We start from the raw sequence: 18,143 nt of genomic DNA, 5'->3' as shown, positions 1-18,143 counted from the left end.
TTGTCTTGCCCTGGCAACCAAAAACACACTTCTTTTGTGACTTTTCGCGATGCTCTCGCTCTGATCAGTGAACTGTCTGTGCTGCTCAGCCTTGCTATACGGGAGCGCGCTCTTCCGGCAGAAGTGCGTCAGGACCCATATAAGGAAATTCCGCTCCATCTAATGTCACACAGAGCCATACTCGAAAAAAACTTTCCGAAACTTGTGACAAACCGGAAGGAGTATTTTGGGAACAAAAATACTCCTTCAAATGTACAACTTAATTTTTGAAACTTTGTCCATGTTTAGCATGGGAATCCAACTCTTTAACAGTGTAAAAAACACCGTCACACAACTCCAACCTCTTTATTAAGTTTGCGGATGATACGACTGTGGTGGGTCTCATTAACAACAGAGATGAGACAAACTATAGGAGCGAGGTGAGCCACCTGGCCGAGTGGTGCAGTGACAACAATCTCTCTCTCAACGTGGGGAAGACGAAGGAGATTGTTGTTGACTTCAGGAGAGCACACACTCAGCACGTTCCTCTGACCATCAACAGTGCGACTGTGGAGAGAGTGAGCAGCAACAAGTTCCTGGGTGTGCACATCACACCTCTCCTGGACCGACAACACAGCAGTACTGGCCAAGAAAGCACAGCAGCATCCTCTGCAAACTGAGAAGAGCCAGAGCCCCGGCCCCCATTATGTACACCTTCTGCAGAGGCACCATCGAGAGCATCCTGACTAGCTGCATCACTGTGTGGTATGGCGCTTGCAACGCGTCCTGCCAGAGAATCTTCAGTGCATACTGAGAGCAGCTGAGAAGATCATTGGTGTCTCTCTCTTCTCCCTCCAGTACATTTATAGAACCTGTCTCACCTGTAAAGCCATCTGCATCTCCCTCCCGACCTTGCCCCCCCCCACCCTTTTCCCCATGCTCCACTGCACCAGACACTTTGTACAGCACTGGTCTGCTCACTACCTCATCCAGCATTGACACTTTAACAAGACTAAATAAGCTCACTACAGTAATTATATCTGCACTGTTTACTTCACTGGTTTGCACTCTATCTGCCATGTGCCTTGTGCTGCTTTACTTATCTTACATGACTTATTTGTATATTTGTATAGTTTAAGTTTTTAATGGTCTGAATAACACAATTTCAATTCTCTGTATGTATGTACTGTATATGTGGAAGAATTGACAATAAAGCAGACTTGACTTGATTTGACTTAAGTATTTACCTCAGCTTGTGGTAAAGTTCATTGTAATGAACTTAATTTATCGCCTGTATTATTTCAGTGGGTATCAGTATGTAATAATGCATATTAACATTAACACTATATAGGCTAATATAATATTACTTTTTTACTACAAAGTAGTGTTTACAATTTCATATCATTTAATAAAGACTCTGAATATGAGCTGAAAAGTACAGAAGACTCTTTCTGAGGCATCCAACTTAAGCTTTCAGAATCTGCTACTCATTAGTTTCTCACATTTTCCCATTTCTCTCTCAGGCCAAACTCATCTCTACCGTGCATGAATACAAGTTCAGTTCTACCCACACCTCAGCAGTTCATCTAGGTTTAGAAGTGGGATCTGGATCATGCAAAGCTGATGGTGTCTTTGTTTGACGTGTGCAGCTGACTGTATGGCACTTTATCATGTAGGTTAAAACATTTGGGAGGAAGATGAGAGGAGAAAGGAAGAGAAAGGGCTGGATTGTGATGTCCTCTGAAGTCTGCAAACACAACTACTGTGTAACATCACTTGTCAAGCCTGCCACATCATCATCATTGGGAGGGGGAATCGGCCAGCAACACACAATGGTTCTGTTCCCAAACTTACACGAGCAGCTCGCTGTCATACACAGACAGCATCTGAAATGTAAGAGAACCTCATAAATGACTGATTAGGAACATTTTCCATAGTCAACAAGGAGAAGAGCTTCTATAAAAAAATATTAGAAAATACTTAAAAAAAAAAAAAAAATTAAATAATTTATTATTTATAATACATATTAATTCCTTTAACCCAAAACTAACTATATATAGTTAGGGTTAAAAAAATAAATGTTTTTATTCAGCAAGTACATATTTAATTGATTAGATATAACAGTAAATTCACAATGTTACAAAAATACTTCGAAATTTGTGGTTTCCACAAAAATATTAAGATTACACAATATTATATTATATTATATTATATTATATTATATTATATTATATTATATTATATTATATTATATTATATTATATTATTTTGAATATCAATAATTAAATATTGTAGGCATTTTTAACATAATTTTTGACAGTGTTTCTAATCAAATAAATCCAGACTTGGTGACCATAAGATACTTTTTTCATAGCAACAACAAAAACAAACTGACTTAAATATAACTTTATATAAACACTTCATAGAAATCCCTCTTTTTTAATATGGTCAATTATGAAAAATAATCAAAAATGCATATTAAAATTTATGGTAAAACCTTAGTTTAGGGACCAATTCTCCAATGTATTATTAGCATATTCGTTGTTTATTAGTACTTAAAAAAATTTTATTTTAATATTAAATATTTTAGATCCCTTAATTAGGAGTTTATTGAGGCAAAAGTTGTAGTTAACAGTGAGAAATGATCCCCAAACTAAAGTGTAACCAACTGTATTTAGTGTTTCATAGCTTAATTTCACAGCGTCAGTACTAAGCGTTTAGTTTTTCGGAAAGAAATGAGAATTTGTTGGTGGTCTGAATTGTTTGCAAAAGACTGTAGCATAAGAGAGCATTACAGTGTACTAATAAAGGGTTATAAAATCACAAATGCCAAGAAGAAACCCTTAAATTAGGATGAAAGACAGGCTTGTGAGGAAAGCATAATCATCATGCCCACCTCTTAAATGTCAACAAAAGCTCAATGGTGCTACACACAAATCTCCCTGCCTCAGAACTCTCAATCTATTTTAAGGCTGACATCATAACTGTTTACATCACGAGCAGTCTTGACCCGTGCGATGGGTAGACATTGAGGTAAGCTATCCGACACCAGGCGTTTCTCCCCCGGCTCACAGCCGAACATGTCGAGACAATGAGCAGGCAGCATTCCTACATCACCGTATTCATCCGTCCTTTAACATCAACACTCATAGGAATCCTGATGTGAATAAATGTAGGACACTAAGTGAAAGCGAATGATGCTCTGAGCATTTGGTTTTTTCTCCACAAGACTGTGATTGTTATACAGTAGTGTGTATACATGCATATATTTATCTCAAAGTTTGACTTTCGTTGTGATGTTAAAGCTGAGTGCGTGGCTCCACACTGCCACATCCTCAAAAACTCAACTTGGAAAGGCAAACTGAAAGAAGCCAGTCCATCCATCTCTCTCTAAACCAACACAGTCAATGTGTTTTTTGCCTGTCTCCACCTGCCCGAATCCTCTATCGTGGCTGGTTTTGGTCTGCTTCCATTTAAATCCCTAAATAACTTCATTTGAACCCCTGTTCACCAAAAAAAAAAAAAAAAAAAAAAAAAAAAGAAGAAGCTTGAATTCGTGGAGAAGCCCCGCCTCCACCTCCTGTCCAGACACACCCACAGCTCTTCCACAGCAGAACTCACTCACTCATCATCTGATGGTTTTATCTTAAAGAGATAAATATGCAAATAAATATGCATTTACAGATGCTACCATGATCTGAAATGACCTGAATGCTCTTAAAAGTGATAGTTCACCCAAAAAAGAAAATTCTGTCATCATTTATCTAAGTCACATCATAGACCTGTGAGAAAAATCCATCACAGAATCCAGACATTAAAGTGCCCCTATATAATGCCATTTCGAAAATGGCCTTTCATGCAGTGTGTAATGTATCAGTATGTGATTGCAAACGATCTGCAAAGTTGTAAAGCTGACAAAATGCATGACTAAGTTATTCTCTCTCATAATAAAGAATTGACTGAAGAGACATCAGTAATTCAAGCTACACGTCATGGGGTAACACATTTGCATAATGCCAGCTAATGTTCTACATTGGCCGGCCACGGAACAACCAAGGGATATGATTGGACAAACATTTTATCACCCCAAACTTTCCACAGATAATATAAATGCATATTAATATATTTAGACCACTTAATTTTGTGATTGCTATCGGGTTGTCAAGAGACGTTCAACCAGCAAAAAAAATAAATAAATAAATTCAAACCGAATCATCTACCTTGACTTTAATCCAGAAAAATGTAAAAAATGGTAAATGCAGACTTTTGGGGGGGGAAGTAAGAATTTGGAGAGCAAAACCAGATTTCATAGGGCCTTAGGACAACTTTTATGGTACTTTCATGATGGTCCTGACACTTTTTGAGCTCAACAGATTCCCTACTCAGATTTATTGCTTGGAAAAGAGAAATATGGATATTCTGCCAAACTGACATTTTCATTTTCGGCTGAAGTTATCAACAATAAAAGCATTAACCAAAACATGTTCTTTTTTAAAATAAAAGGGAACTAACATTTAAAACATCTTGTTGGTGTGGTTAGAAATTCACTGTGAGTAAAACAGCAGGTGTAATTAACAATGATTTAAACACCAGACCCTCATTCCTCCCCTTAAACAAATCAATCAATCAATCAAAAGCCTGCATATTTTCTCATTGGCTGATTATGAGAAAGGAATATCAAACAGTCATAATTTCTCTGCAAATGAAAGTGTTTAGTTTTTATGTTTCCTATCCATACTATCCAAAAGTGAAGTCTTACTTTTTCCATGCACTCATGTGAAATCCGATCCCTCTCTTTTCAGTCCTTCTCCTGCAAAGAGGTCGCCTCATTTGAAAACGCTGGTGTGAGACCTGGTCTATTCTTGAACTCTTTCTTCCCAGACACAAAGACGGTGCAGAAAAACAATGCATTTTTAAAAATTAAAAACCTTTGTTAATAATCATTCAGAGTTTTCAAACAAAGCTAAAGCCTGGGCAACTGGGATGGGGAACATCGTTTCCTCACACAAGCGTTTAAGGTTTAGAAACATCTTGAAGTGTTTAAGCAGATGGAGACTTCAGGCGCTGATCTGCGGCGTGAAACAGTTTTGATAACAAACCATTTACAGCAGGACACTGTGAATAAAAACTGAGGCAAGATGGCTGCTTTACAACATATACAAATCTGCTTTTTAAAACACATTATTTGGGCACATGAGCAAAACAAGGCAACAAGACGCCTCACTGAACATCTCCATGCTTTTGCTGTGCTTGTTAAAATGCAGGAGCACATTATCATCGTATAATGATAAAGCTATTTTATGCCAGCCTTGCTTTGAGAGGTAATTGTCTGGTTCAAAATTGCAGAACCGCAACTTGCGAGCGTGGACAGGACACCACGTCTCTGTTTCTCTCCCCGCCCTGCTTTCTCCTCACACACAAAGACATTTTACTCTAGAGATCTGTCCATGTGGTCTCTTGTGAAGATTAAACAAACAGGGTGACTTAGCCTATCATTTCACACAGGAAATGTTGTATTGCCAATTACAGGCAACCAGTTAGATTACAGCAACATCAAATCATTTGCTCAAACGAGAATATGTTATAAAAGTGTTTGAAATTAGCAGATTTTGGTATCTTGGCAAATAGTGGAGCCTGTAAACTCTTATTGCGAATTGATGGTTCCATGAAGAACCTTTAACATTAATGGAAACTTTTCATTGCACAAAAAATTATAGTGTAAAAGGGTTCCTCAGATTAATAAAAAGTTCTTCACATTAAGACAAAACGGTTCTTATTGGAACTTTTCAATGAAACTGAAGGTTGTTGTTCTATTGCATTGCTGCAAAAATCAGACTTCATTTTTTTAGCAGTGTAGATGATTGCATTGCTCAGAAAGAAACTTTGAGAGAGATTTTGAGAGCAATGAATGTAAAATTTGACTGCAAACCAACATGTCGGTTCTTCATCATCCAGATCCATGTCATTGAAGTTCTTACCGTTCCATGATGGATATGCTCTAGAAAAAGGGATGTGGTGAAGATGTGCAGGTGAACTACTGTAAACTAAAGAACAGCTGGAAACAAGAATAGGTGGTTTTACACCTGATTTGCATCTCAAACACAAGGCTTTCTCAATCATTGCTAATGCTGGGATTCACTACGCTTAAACATGTTTTCAATATGTGCACACCTAAAATTTTCCAACTGCAGAGAAGAGCTGCAAATGACTGCTCCAGATGGTTTCACTAGCAGAAGCAGACAGAGCAAAAGCTCCCTCTTTATCGCCATCTGTAGTCTAGAAAAGACCCAGAATCAGAGCAAGCACTCCTTCTCATAAAACCACATTAGGTCAATGTGTGTGATCTTTCTCATGTGCTATAACAGTGAAATGTTATTTCAAGCTATGTCTGTACAGAAATTGATTTCACTATTTGGCATCTAATCCTTGAAAGTACAGATAGGTAAGGCCATTTAAAGCATCTGTATTCTTAAAATAGCACAAGCACAGACACGTATTGTCGCCAGGTTAAACAAACTTTGATTCTGTGCAACAATTATTATCATCTTAGTAATTAGAAGACAACTTCCCTATGCACTGATTTAGAGCTGTGCATCATGATGATGTCCATGTTAGTTTGAATGATTATCTCTGGATAGATTTTCAACAAAAATATTTAGTCACATTAATCACATTTATAATTTTCAGACAGCAACGAAAGATTTTCATACGGATCCGTACGAGACTGTGTTGGTCGACGGTTGATTTACCGGCTTTATGGAAATTCAACATTGTGTTCAATTATTTATGAGAGAGCGTTGTGTGATTTACGGTGGTCTGGCGTTGGTCATCTCTTCAGATGTGAACTGCAGACAGAGCCGGTTTAGAAGTGAACTACTTTCAAATCTTTTGTACTCTTGAAACCTACATGAATTATTGCTAATAGCATTTCACACGCAATAATACATTACTATGTTGCATTTAAAAAAAAAATTTTTATTAAAAAGTAAAAATCAAAATACATATTAGATTTAACAGGACTTACACTACCATTTAAACATTTGAGTCTGGAAAGATTTTTTCTCTATGGCTCACCAATGCTACATTTATTTGATCAAAAATTCTATATTCTATAAATATTGTAACAATTTTAAATACCCATTTTATATTTTACAATATTTTAAAATATAATTTATTTCTGTGATGCGCAGCTGTATTTTCAGCATCATTCCTCCAGTCTTCAGTGTCACATGATCTTCAGAAATCATGAAAATATGATGATTTACTGCTCCAGAAACATTTTTGAATGTTATCAATGTGGAAACTGTTTTAATTGATTCTCTGATGAAAGTTCAAAAGAATAGTATTTAACTGAAATAGAAAAAAATTATAAAAACTGCCACTTTTGATCAGTTCAATGCACCAATAAACAACAATCACACTAGTGAAAAAGACCAAGATCGACCGTCTACAATACTTGACCATTGTGAAGGACACGGGCAACAGAAACAGACCCATGACCGAGCGACTGAACGACTGCAAAGGGAAAGAGTGAATCATGATCAAAAAATAAACAGAGGTTAAATGCAGCTCAACCTCAATCCTCTCTGCCTTTAAACCGTCTCTTTTGCAAGCCATAAAAAAATCCCAGTAAACTCTGGTGTAAGTGTTATTATGCGCAGACAGATGTACAGCACTTTGCTGAAGTGTTATTGTCTCTACGATAATATACTGTACTTATTTCTAGTAGATTAGCTCTGTTGCTAACAGCTACATTGGGTGTCAAGAATTTTTCTAAAGAACACAAATGTGGAACGGGAATTTTATCCCTCACACTGATTTTGGACTTTGCTTCAATATAAACATTTTTAGCCAAGCCTCCCGTCTGGGTGCAAGCTGTAACGCCTCCTCCATTATGGCTCAAGGCACTGAAGTGTGTCCAGAGAAAACACTTCACACACCACACACACACACACTAACATCCCTTTCCTACTGGGACAACACACTGAGCACTAGTCGACAGAGACCGGATACAGAGACACACTCACACATACAACCCCTGACAAAACAAACCTGACATGATACGCTAACAAAAAATAGATTTGCCTGTGAAATATATAAATATCCTAATGCTAGTTGAATTATTTTGTCATTATTCTAAAATGAGCGCATAAGCATAGACAGTTTCCTTCCACATCTTACGAAACTACAGAAACATGGCATTTTCCTCTTTGAAAGAAAAGTTATTCTGTGGAATAATCTAATAAAGTGAAACAGAGCTGCCCAGTTTTTAAGTGGCTTTGGTTCTGGAAAGATTTTTTTTTTCCTATTCATTATTCCCCATAGGACTTTTTTAAAAGTCTTTGTTTGAAGTCATGAATTAAAGGTAAATCATTACAAACTATGAACGAGTTAATTGTAATTATGTAATTATCAGTTGTGGTCGGATCAGATTTCTTCTTCAACATGAAGAATATAAAATGCTTTTCAGGTGTGTTTTTTGCATTTATATTTATTTATTTATCCAATTTATGGATGTGTTGAAAACTAAATTGTTATATATTTAGTATCACCATTGTACAGGAGTCTACATTTGCATGTTGTATATGCATCTTAGCTAGTTTTATTGTAAATGAAACACTAGACGAGGAGTTTCCCAGGTGCACTTGAAAGCAGCATCATAAACTATAACAACTATCTGTCTGCCACACAAAAACAATGCCACGGCATGCAATGCGAGTTGTGTGTGGACGTGTTTTTGTGTGTGATTTCAGTAACTTTCAAAGGCATAACTGTGTGTCAATTGAAGTCCCATTACAGTCTTTATGAGTGAGTCATTGAATTATTCACTCGACCGATTCATTTAGGAAAAGACCACCACTACAAATCATGCTGCTGTGGCTTCATAACTGAAAATATTGCACTGTAAAAAATATTACATGCTAACTGCTTAAAAAAAATTATGGTAACAATATTACACGTATTATATTTGAGTAGATTTTAAGGTTGTTTTTTTTTAGTGAAATTTACCCAAATAAATTAAGTAAAAATTCCTAAATTATTAAGTGTATGGCACAATAAATTTAATATAATTAGGGAAATGTGCTCATTTATTTTAAGTTTATTCTCAAAAGTCTGTGATTTTAAATGAGATCTGTTTGTATTTTGTTATTTTATACATTTACAAGACTGTATACGGCCAATCAGCTCAAATAGGAATATACTTGAGAAATACTGGAAAGTAGCCTACTGCACTAGCACTAGCACTAGCACTAGCACTAGCACTAGCACTAGCACTAGCACTAGCACTAGCACTAGCAAGGCTACTGCTCATTAAACAAGGTTAGAGTACCTTGAATAGTACTACAAGAGTAGTATCCATAACTACAAGCTCTACTCTTCTGCACAGTGGTAACGATTGCACTGTGCAATGGAAACTTTGATGTTACAGAAACTCTTACAAATGTCAAATGTAACTGAACATTAAACATTAATAGATGCCTCCCTTCACTCAAAAACATAAAGTAGCATTTAATTTCAAAATTTACTCTCTATAACCAGCCATATGCAAAGCATGCTGGGAACTAACAATCACCTCTAAAATAAAACTGCAATGGAGCTAATTCACTTAAATTAAATAGGCAGCCTTCTTTCCTTAATTATTTTAGTTTAATCAGTTCCCCAATTTAAGAACCAAAACTGCTTAAGTCTCCTAAAACAAACTGAGGAAAACGCATCTCTTGGTTTTATTAGTAAAAAGTCCTCATTATTTTCTATACAACACTGAATCACAATTTCTTTAATGAAATCCACACATTATTTTTAATTATCACCTTAATTTTTTTTGATGAAAATTACAAGACCCATGATTCATTTTTTACAGTGATGTGAAAAGTAAGTTGAATTGTTGCATAAGAGTGGCATCACACTCCAACACACGTCCAGTTAGTCTGAATATCATTTTTGTGCTATTGCTCAATTTGATCAGACATATGGCATCACAAACACTCTCTTTCTTTCATGTTTGTGATTCAGAGTACCAGGGTTTGTATGGCATATTGTAAAGTTAATCAAATACTCTTTTATCCCTTATTTATAGTGTTTTAATAAAAGAGATTGGAGTGATTGGATTTCCCACCCCAACCGTTTCAATACAATTATATGCTAAAGCAGAGATGGCTTAAGTGAGCTAGGCGTGCTGTCAGCATGTGGTTATTTAGCTGAATTAGGGGCTGTGTCTGTTTAGAGAGAGTAGTTGGGAGCCTGCAGTACATTAGTGTGTAACAGCAGGGGTGTGTGTGTGTGTGTGTGTGTGTGGTGCCCTTACTGTTTTCACCTTGTAACATTAACCACCCAAAGACTAATAAATGCGCTGTTGGAGTTGCATTTTTTCAATGTCAAAATTTTCATGTCAACATTTAGAAGAAAAAAAAGAAAACAAAAAGTGAAAAAAAGAAGAAGAATGTACTGCATTGTATGTATTTTAATTGCTATTTGTAGTTGTTCTAAAGTTAAATGCATTGTATTAAAGTAAAGTTATTCAATATGTGAATATACTATGAATGGATAAAATGTACACTTCAAATGCAACGTAAGTCACTTTGGATAAAAACGTGCTGAATGCATCTGGCCACTGTTTCACTTTTTTTTTTTTTTTTTATCATGAGCTTAATTTTGCTGCCTATCAGGATTTATAAAAAATTATGTGATTCAGAAAATTATTTTGTTTAAAATGATGTTTATCTCAAAATGAGTCCTTAACACTTGATCTCGGAGTGTGTTGTTTTATATTTTCCACTATAGAATACTCTTTTAATATGGAAAGTTTCTATGGATGTTGAAGATCTTTAAAAGAAAGTTACAATTGATTATTTTCTCCCTCCATCTTCGGTCGCTCAGTTTTTTTCTCAGTGAAGAATGTGACTTCACTTCCTTTGTTTGTTTCTGTTCAGTGAACATAGACCTGAGTCCTGGATATGTTCCCTTTAAAAGGCCTCCTCCTCTCGCTCCTTCTCCTGCTTGGTTGTGCATACCCAAAATCTACCCCAGGCAATATATCCTACATCTGAACGGCGGGGAGAGAAGCTGCCAAGAGAATTCCAGCCCTGTGAGTCAGAAGCGCAGCACCTTCAGCAGAACAAGACTGATTGAGTGTGCAGAGCCTGTCTGACCTACAACCACACTGCCAATGATGATATGGACAGGTACAAAAACAGCTCCTTTCGCCATTACAGATTTACAGTTTGTTGATTTGGAGGTTTTTGTATGCACTAACGTTTTGTTAATGTTCAGCTGAATGTTATGTGAGATCGGCCCCTTTATTTTCCTAGTCCCACCGCCAAGGTCAAAGCCATGCTGTTGTGTTCGAGTCTGGCCTGTTTTCCACAGACATGGAAAAATCTTTTGGATTGGAGTGAAGTGTTGCATGTGCCAAACAGTGCTCATAAACGGAGTTAGATATAGAACAAAAAAATATTAGAGACAGATGTGAAAGACAACCTCCTTTTTTATTACTTAGAAAAGCTTAGATACATCCATTTCCTGTTTTTCTGTGAATTTATTGAGGCCTTGTTCAAACTCCTTTGATTGGGAAATGTTACTGTAGCTAATGACACATCCGTACAGTTAATATACTACTAGTAATTAATGCTTACACTTAATGAGACATTTTTAGACTTGCTTTTTCTCTCTTCCGCTAAAACCAAGTTTGCTCTCTTTCCTCAGAGATCTCTGTCTGTATTTCTGGCTCGGACTCTCTGAATAGCCCACTCAGATTAGAAACAGCTGGATCTTCTGGTTTCTACACAGTGGCACAGCTCTGGGACATAAAACACCCTATTAAACCCCACCCACAGGAGGAGCTAAATACTGCAGGGGGCGGAGACATCAGAAACCCTGCCCCCATCATCCATAATTTGCTGTGTTTAGCCAATGACTATGCTAAGATAGTTCAAATGATGATGGGCACAATTGTGAACAGCAGAATCCTTTGAGCTCAGCTACCACGTGCATCATCTCTTCCATTGCATTGTTAAAGACCTTTTATAAAGCAAACATGGTATGAATGAGACTAGTTAAGATACTTGAAACCATCAGACCAAACCTGATGATTGCTAAAAAAAAAAAAAAAAACTATACATGTAAAAAAAAATAAAAAAAAACCAATACATACATATATATATGTGAGACCTTGGACCATAAAACCAGTCTTAAGTGTAATTTTTTCTGAAATGAGATTTATAAATCATTGATGTATGGTTTATTAGGATCGGACAATATTAGAGATACAGCTCTGAAAATCTGGATTCTAAGGGTGCAAAACAATCTAAATACTAAGAAAATCTCCTTTAAAGTTGCCTAAATGAAGTTCTTAGCAATGCATATTACGAATTAAAAATTATGTTTTTATATATTAACAGTAGAAAATGTAAAAAATATCTTTATGGAACATGATCTTTACTTATTTTTGGCATAAAAGAAAAATAGATGATTTTGACCCATGCAATGCTTTTTTTGGCTATTGCTAAAAATATACCCCAGAGACTTAAGACTGCTTTTGTGTTCCAGGGTCACACATATACATATTTACACACACGCACATTTAACACTCATTTCAGTTAACATTTATCTTAAGTAAGAATTATTGAGGATTTTAGTTAACTGTAATAACCTTGGCCTGAACCATTCAGTTTTAGTTTTTCTTGTCATACTCCAAAGTTTCTGCCTGGTTATGCTCCCGTTTAGTTTTGCATTCATTACTACTGTATATGATTCACTACATGACTGCATTTCGGTGTGCTGTGATAGAGAGTCTCTCATGCAGTTGTAATCATCCATGAAATGCTCTGAGATTACTGGGTCCATTTCACCCATCTGGCTGCATCTATATGTTTTGGTTCCCTTAAGTGCTTTTGGTCACTGTTCAAACAAATTGCTCTTCCTCTGCATCTTAAACAAGTTCATTTCTGTTTATTCTGGCCTGTTTGAAAATGTGTAATCCAAGTCCTGGAGAATTTTCATAACTCTTAGTCGGAAGACAGGAGGAGTACTTTATTTTATTAACAGGCTTTGTCTTCCTGTGACATCTCACTTTCAGCCCTGACAAATTTGCCTTAATGAAAACTGTGTTTTTAATGAACATGAATTTCCTAAAACATACTTTTCAAGGCTTTAGTCCATTAGTTTATGTCACTGCAGTACATACTCAGGCTTACAGGAGCAGAGCGTTTTTTTAGGCGCAGTGAATCACAGTGAGGGCATTCATATCATATCCTCCTCCCCATCCAAATACACACGTCCATCAGAGGCCGTGTTATACCAACCAATCTGTCCTAGGGGAAATGTCCACTTAAACCAGGAAGTCTGAGGTTTCCCACAGGTCCTTTGAGTCCTGCTAGTGCACAAATATCCATGGGGATCAGACATGTGTTAGAAGAGAACAGGTGGGAGGTCTGGTTGAAGAAGCTTTAGCGATGTGTTGATGTTACAAATACAAAGTTTTACAAATCTGGATTGAAAAGTGACATTCTATTGTCATCATTTTAGCTAAAAAAAATAAAATAAAAAATGTTACATTTTTTTCTATTTTTTCAGTTCTCCCTCCTGACAGCTTCATCACTGCTGCTTCTGCTTTGCCAGCTTCGCTGCCTCCTTTGCTTTCTTCCACTTGAGTTTTTTCTTGATAAACAAGAGGTCGATGTACACAGGGTAGTTTAGGACGGTGGAGGCGCAGAGGAGACCACCATGCAATGCACCGGCGATACCACAGCTAAAAATGTCCTGACCTGAAATGCACAAAAAGTGAAACTAAAACACATTAGCATACGACTTTGGTTTTACTAATGTTTTAGTAAAATTAGAAATTAACATTAAGAGTAAATTAAATCAACACAGAACTAAAATAATGAATAATGACACTACTGTCTTTCTAAAGTTGCTTTCCAGCTGAAATATTATTAATTTAATCATTTATAATCTTTCTATGCTGTTATTTATCTACAGTCTTTTCCTTACAGTGTATTACTGTTTACTTCTGATAAAACAATCGGTTCGGTTAATAACTTGATCTATAAATGCTTTATGAATATTTTTTTAACAAATGAACCGTTATTATAAAGTGTTACCTTTGTTCTATCAGATGTTTTTGTGTCCCTTATTTAATCATGGCCATCATTATGAAAACCGTACATAGTAGGAAGAGCTCTGTACCTGACAAATAAAGGTTTTTGACAGGAGTGTCGCAGCGGTTTCGAGCCATGGCTTCTGCGTAGAAGCGGTCCAGGTTGTGATCAGCAGAGTAAATGGCCCCTCGGTTACAGCTGAGGTAGTGCATGTTTGTCAGAGGAGTGGCGGCCTCCTGATACACCAGCTGAATCACACACACACACACACACACACACACACACACACACTGGAATGGTAATCTACATGATAATGTTAATGTATTTGGTCTTGGTGGAAGAGATCTGCTACACTGCTGAGCGAGTTCTGAGGCTTGCTACTGCCAATACATCCACAATATACATGAAATGACCCCCATATAGCATGCATGAATCACTTCGAGGAAGATCTATACAGGTGGAGCTGGGGAAGGTGGAGGGTTTCTGAAGCAAGCTGCAACTGCTACAGCAAGCTCTAGTCATGTATTTGAATGTTGAACAGCGAGCTCATTGGCTACAGATACAGGAGAGAACCAATCAGCTGTGCCATGTGATAATGATGTCATTAGGTTAGACCTATCAGACTGTGCCATCTAGAGTTTCATGCCAGAACTCTGTATTTCTTCTGAAATCAACATAAAATCAAAATGAACAATTTTGGCTGCTGACAATTCAGCTTTGTGATCAGTGACATCAAAAGTGACAGTAAAGACATTTATAATGTAAAAAAATATTTCTATTTTAAAATAAATGCTGTTCTTTTGACTTTTCATGAATAAACCATGAAATGGAAAGTTGTTAATAAACTGTAATATTATTTAAGTCTTTAGTGTATTTTTGATCAAATAATTCTGTCTTGTTGAGCAAAAGAGAATTAAATTAAAGCATAAAGATTTTTTTTTATTAAATATTGTAGTGGTTGTTATAGATTACTTGTACTTGTGCATCATTATTTTATGAAATTAATGTGCTCTTGTAATCCTTAACAGATTCCTGATTCCCCATTCCCAGTGTCCCAAATCAAGTTTTTGTTCCTCATTTAATCTATTTCACTCAGATCAGTCTCATTTAAGTTCATATTCTGAATTATATTTTTATTTGATTTTTGATGTATTTTTTATTTAATGTTTATTGTAATGTTTATTTAATTTCAATGATGAAATGTTTTTTATTGTTTCTGCTTTTAGTGTCTCAATCAAATTTCTATGCATCTCTGCATTTGACAGGTTTGAGATGTTTTTTTTTTTTTTTTTTGGAAGGCTCTTTATGACTGTATGTTGGTGCATTAGCAGTTGACATCAATTTTTAATGTTTAGATGATTTGCTAACGGATCACTTTCAGTGTTTAGTCTCTTTAGTTAACCTATCAATGACTAACTTGATTTACTCAGATCATTGAACAGGCACAGGACAGAAGCATTTTAACATTAAAAAGGTACCTTTATCACTATTTCTTCATGCTCATGTAACACATGTTGAATTTGCAACAGAGTTTAGTACCTTGTCTCTGAGTTTTGGGAAGTGTTTGCAGGCCCATTCAAAGAGAGAGTTGCCAAATCTCATCTTGTAGCTGTGATAATCGTCGCCTCTTTTCCTCACTCTAGTGTCTTTCCAGTCTTCAAACCATTCATAATTCACCATGGTCAGGATGGTCATGCATGACTTGCCTGGAAAATCAGTGTCGTTAACATAAAACAGAATCTTGCTTTAAATTTGAAGCTCTAAAGAACAAACACAACCTTTAAAAATGCAATACATATCAGACACAAATAGATAATTAAATACGTTTTTTTTTTTTTAAAGAAATTAATAATTTTATTCGGCAAGGATGCTTTTCTGATGTTACATTTATAATATTTCTGTTTTAAATAAACTCTGTTCTTTTCAACGTTCGATTCTGTAAATAAATTGTGTTATCTACCCAGCAGGCACACAACGTCATATGACGTTAATATTAGATTGGATTTAGGTCGCGACGTCAGGTAACCAAAATTCAATGTCAAGCCAACGTCTAATGACAACGTTAAATTGACGTCCAAGACCAACATCAGCTGACGATGATATTAGGTTGTTTTTAGGTTGTGTTATAAAATAACCAAAATCCAACGTCTAGCCAACGTCTCAAGCCAACGTCACATTGACATCGAATACTGATATTTAGTCATCAGGTATGGCAACCAAAATCCAACGTTATCTAGACGTCATAATGGCAACGTCCAAACAACGTCAAATTAAAACATCATTTGACGTTGATCTGTAGTTTGTTTTAGGTTGTGACATTAACTAACCTAAACCCAACGTCGAGCCAACGTCTCAAGCCAACGTCACATTGACATCAAATACTGATATTAAGTCGTCAGGTATGGCAACCAAAATCCAACGTTTTCTAGACGTCATAATGGCAACGTCCAAACAACGTCAAATTAAAACATCATTTGACGTTGATCTGTAGTTAGTTTTGGTTGTGGCATTAACTAACCAAAATCCAACGTCGAGCCAACGTCTCAAGCCAATGTCACACTGACATCAAAAACTGATGTTTAGTCGTCAGGTATGGCAACCATAATCCAACGTTTTCTAGACGTCATAATGGCAACGTCCAAACAACGTCAAATTAAAACATAATTTGACGTTGATCTGTAGTTAGTTTTAGGTTGTGGCATTAACTAACCAAAATCCAACGTCGAGCCAACGTCTCAAGCCAATGTCACACTGACATCAAATACTGATCTTAAGTCGTCAGGTATGGCAACCAAAATCCAACGTTTTCTAGACGTTCTAATGGCAACGTCCAAACAACGTCAAATTAAAACATCATTTGACGTTGATCTGTAGTTAGTTTTAGGTTGTGGCATTAACTAACCAAAATCCAACGTCGAGCCAACGTCTCAAGCCAACGTCACACTGACATCAAATACTGATATTAAGATGTCAGGTATGGCAACCAAAATCCAACGTTTTTTAGACGTCATAATGGCAACATCCAAACAACGTCAAATTAAAACATCATTTGACGTTGATCTGTAGTTAGTTTTAGGTTGTGGCATTAACTAACCAAAATCCAATGTCGAGCCAACGTCTCAAGCCAACGTCACACTGACATCAAATACTGATATTAAGATGTCAGGTATGGCAACCAAAATCCAACGTTTTTTAGACGTCATAATGGCAACATCCAAACAACGTCAAATTAAAACATAATTTGACGTTGACCTGTAGTTAGTTTTAGGTTGTGGCATTAACTAACCAAAATCCAACGTCGAGCCAACGTCTCAAGCCAATGTCACACTGACATCAAAAACTGATGTTTAGTCGTCAGGTATGGCAACCATAATCCAACGTTTTCTAGACGTCATAATGGCAACGTCCAAACAACGTCAAATTAAAACATCATTTGACGTTGATCTGTAGTTAGTTTTAGGTTGTGGCATTAACTAACCAAAATCCAACGTCGAGCCAACGTCTCAAGCCAATGTCACACTGACATAAAAAACTGATGTTTAGTCGTCAGGTATGGCAACCATAATCCAACGTTTTCTAGACGTCATAATGGCAACGTCCAAACAACGTCAAATTAAAACATCATTTGACATTGATCTGTAGTTAGTTTTAGGTTGTGGCATTAACTAACCAAAATCCAACGTCTCAAGCCAATGTCACACTGACATCAAATACTGATCTTAAGTCGTCAGGTACGGCAAACAAAATCCAACGTTTTCTAGACGTCATAATAGGCAACGTCCAAACAACGTCAAATTAAAACATCATTTGACGTGGATCTGTAGTTAGTTTTAGGTTGTGACATTAACTAACCAAAATCCAACGTCGAGCCAACGTCTCAAGCCAACGTCACACTGACATCAAATACTGATATTAAGTTGTCAGGTATGGCAACCACAATCCAACATTTTCTAGACGTCATAATTGCAACGTCCAAACAACGTCAAATTAAAACATCATTTGACGTTGATCTGTTGTTAGTTTTAGGTTGTGGCATTAACTAACCAAAATCCAACATCAAGACAA

The 18,143-nt window shown here is 36.4% G+C and overlaps 1 protein-coding gene across 1 annotated transcript in view; it reads right to left on the bottom strand.

Annotated features, from left to right (window-relative positions):
* Nucleotides 1-12,232: 12,232 nt before the first annotated feature.
* si:ch1073-13h15.3 (inactive all-trans-retinol 13,14-reductase) overlaps nt 12,233-18,143 on the bottom strand; it is a 30,368-nt gene continuing 24,457 nt past the window's right edge. The window contains exons 9-11 of the mRNA XM_052611088.1: nt 15,618-15,784; nt 14,167-14,326; nt 12,233-13,742 (exon numbers count right to left, since the gene is read on the bottom strand). Of these exons, the coding sequence (XP_052467048.1) occupies nt 13,573-13,742; nt 14,167-14,326; nt 15,618-15,784 (497 nt within the window). The 3' untranslated portion in view covers nt 12,233-13,572. The remainder of the gene's footprint in view (nt 13,743-14,166; nt 14,327-15,617; nt 15,785-18,143) is intronic.

The sequence above is a fragment of the Carassius gibelio genome, chromosome A12 (genome assembly GCF_023724105.1).
Source record: "Carassius gibelio isolate Cgi1373 ecotype wild population from Czech Republic chromosome A12, carGib1.2-hapl.c, whole genome shotgun sequence".
Classification (NCBI taxonomy): domain Eukaryota; kingdom Metazoa; phylum Chordata; class Actinopteri; order Cypriniformes; family Cyprinidae; genus Carassius; species Carassius gibelio.
The sequence above is the reverse complement of the archived record's forward strand: the minus strand, read 5'-3'. Positions and strand labels throughout refer to the sequence as shown.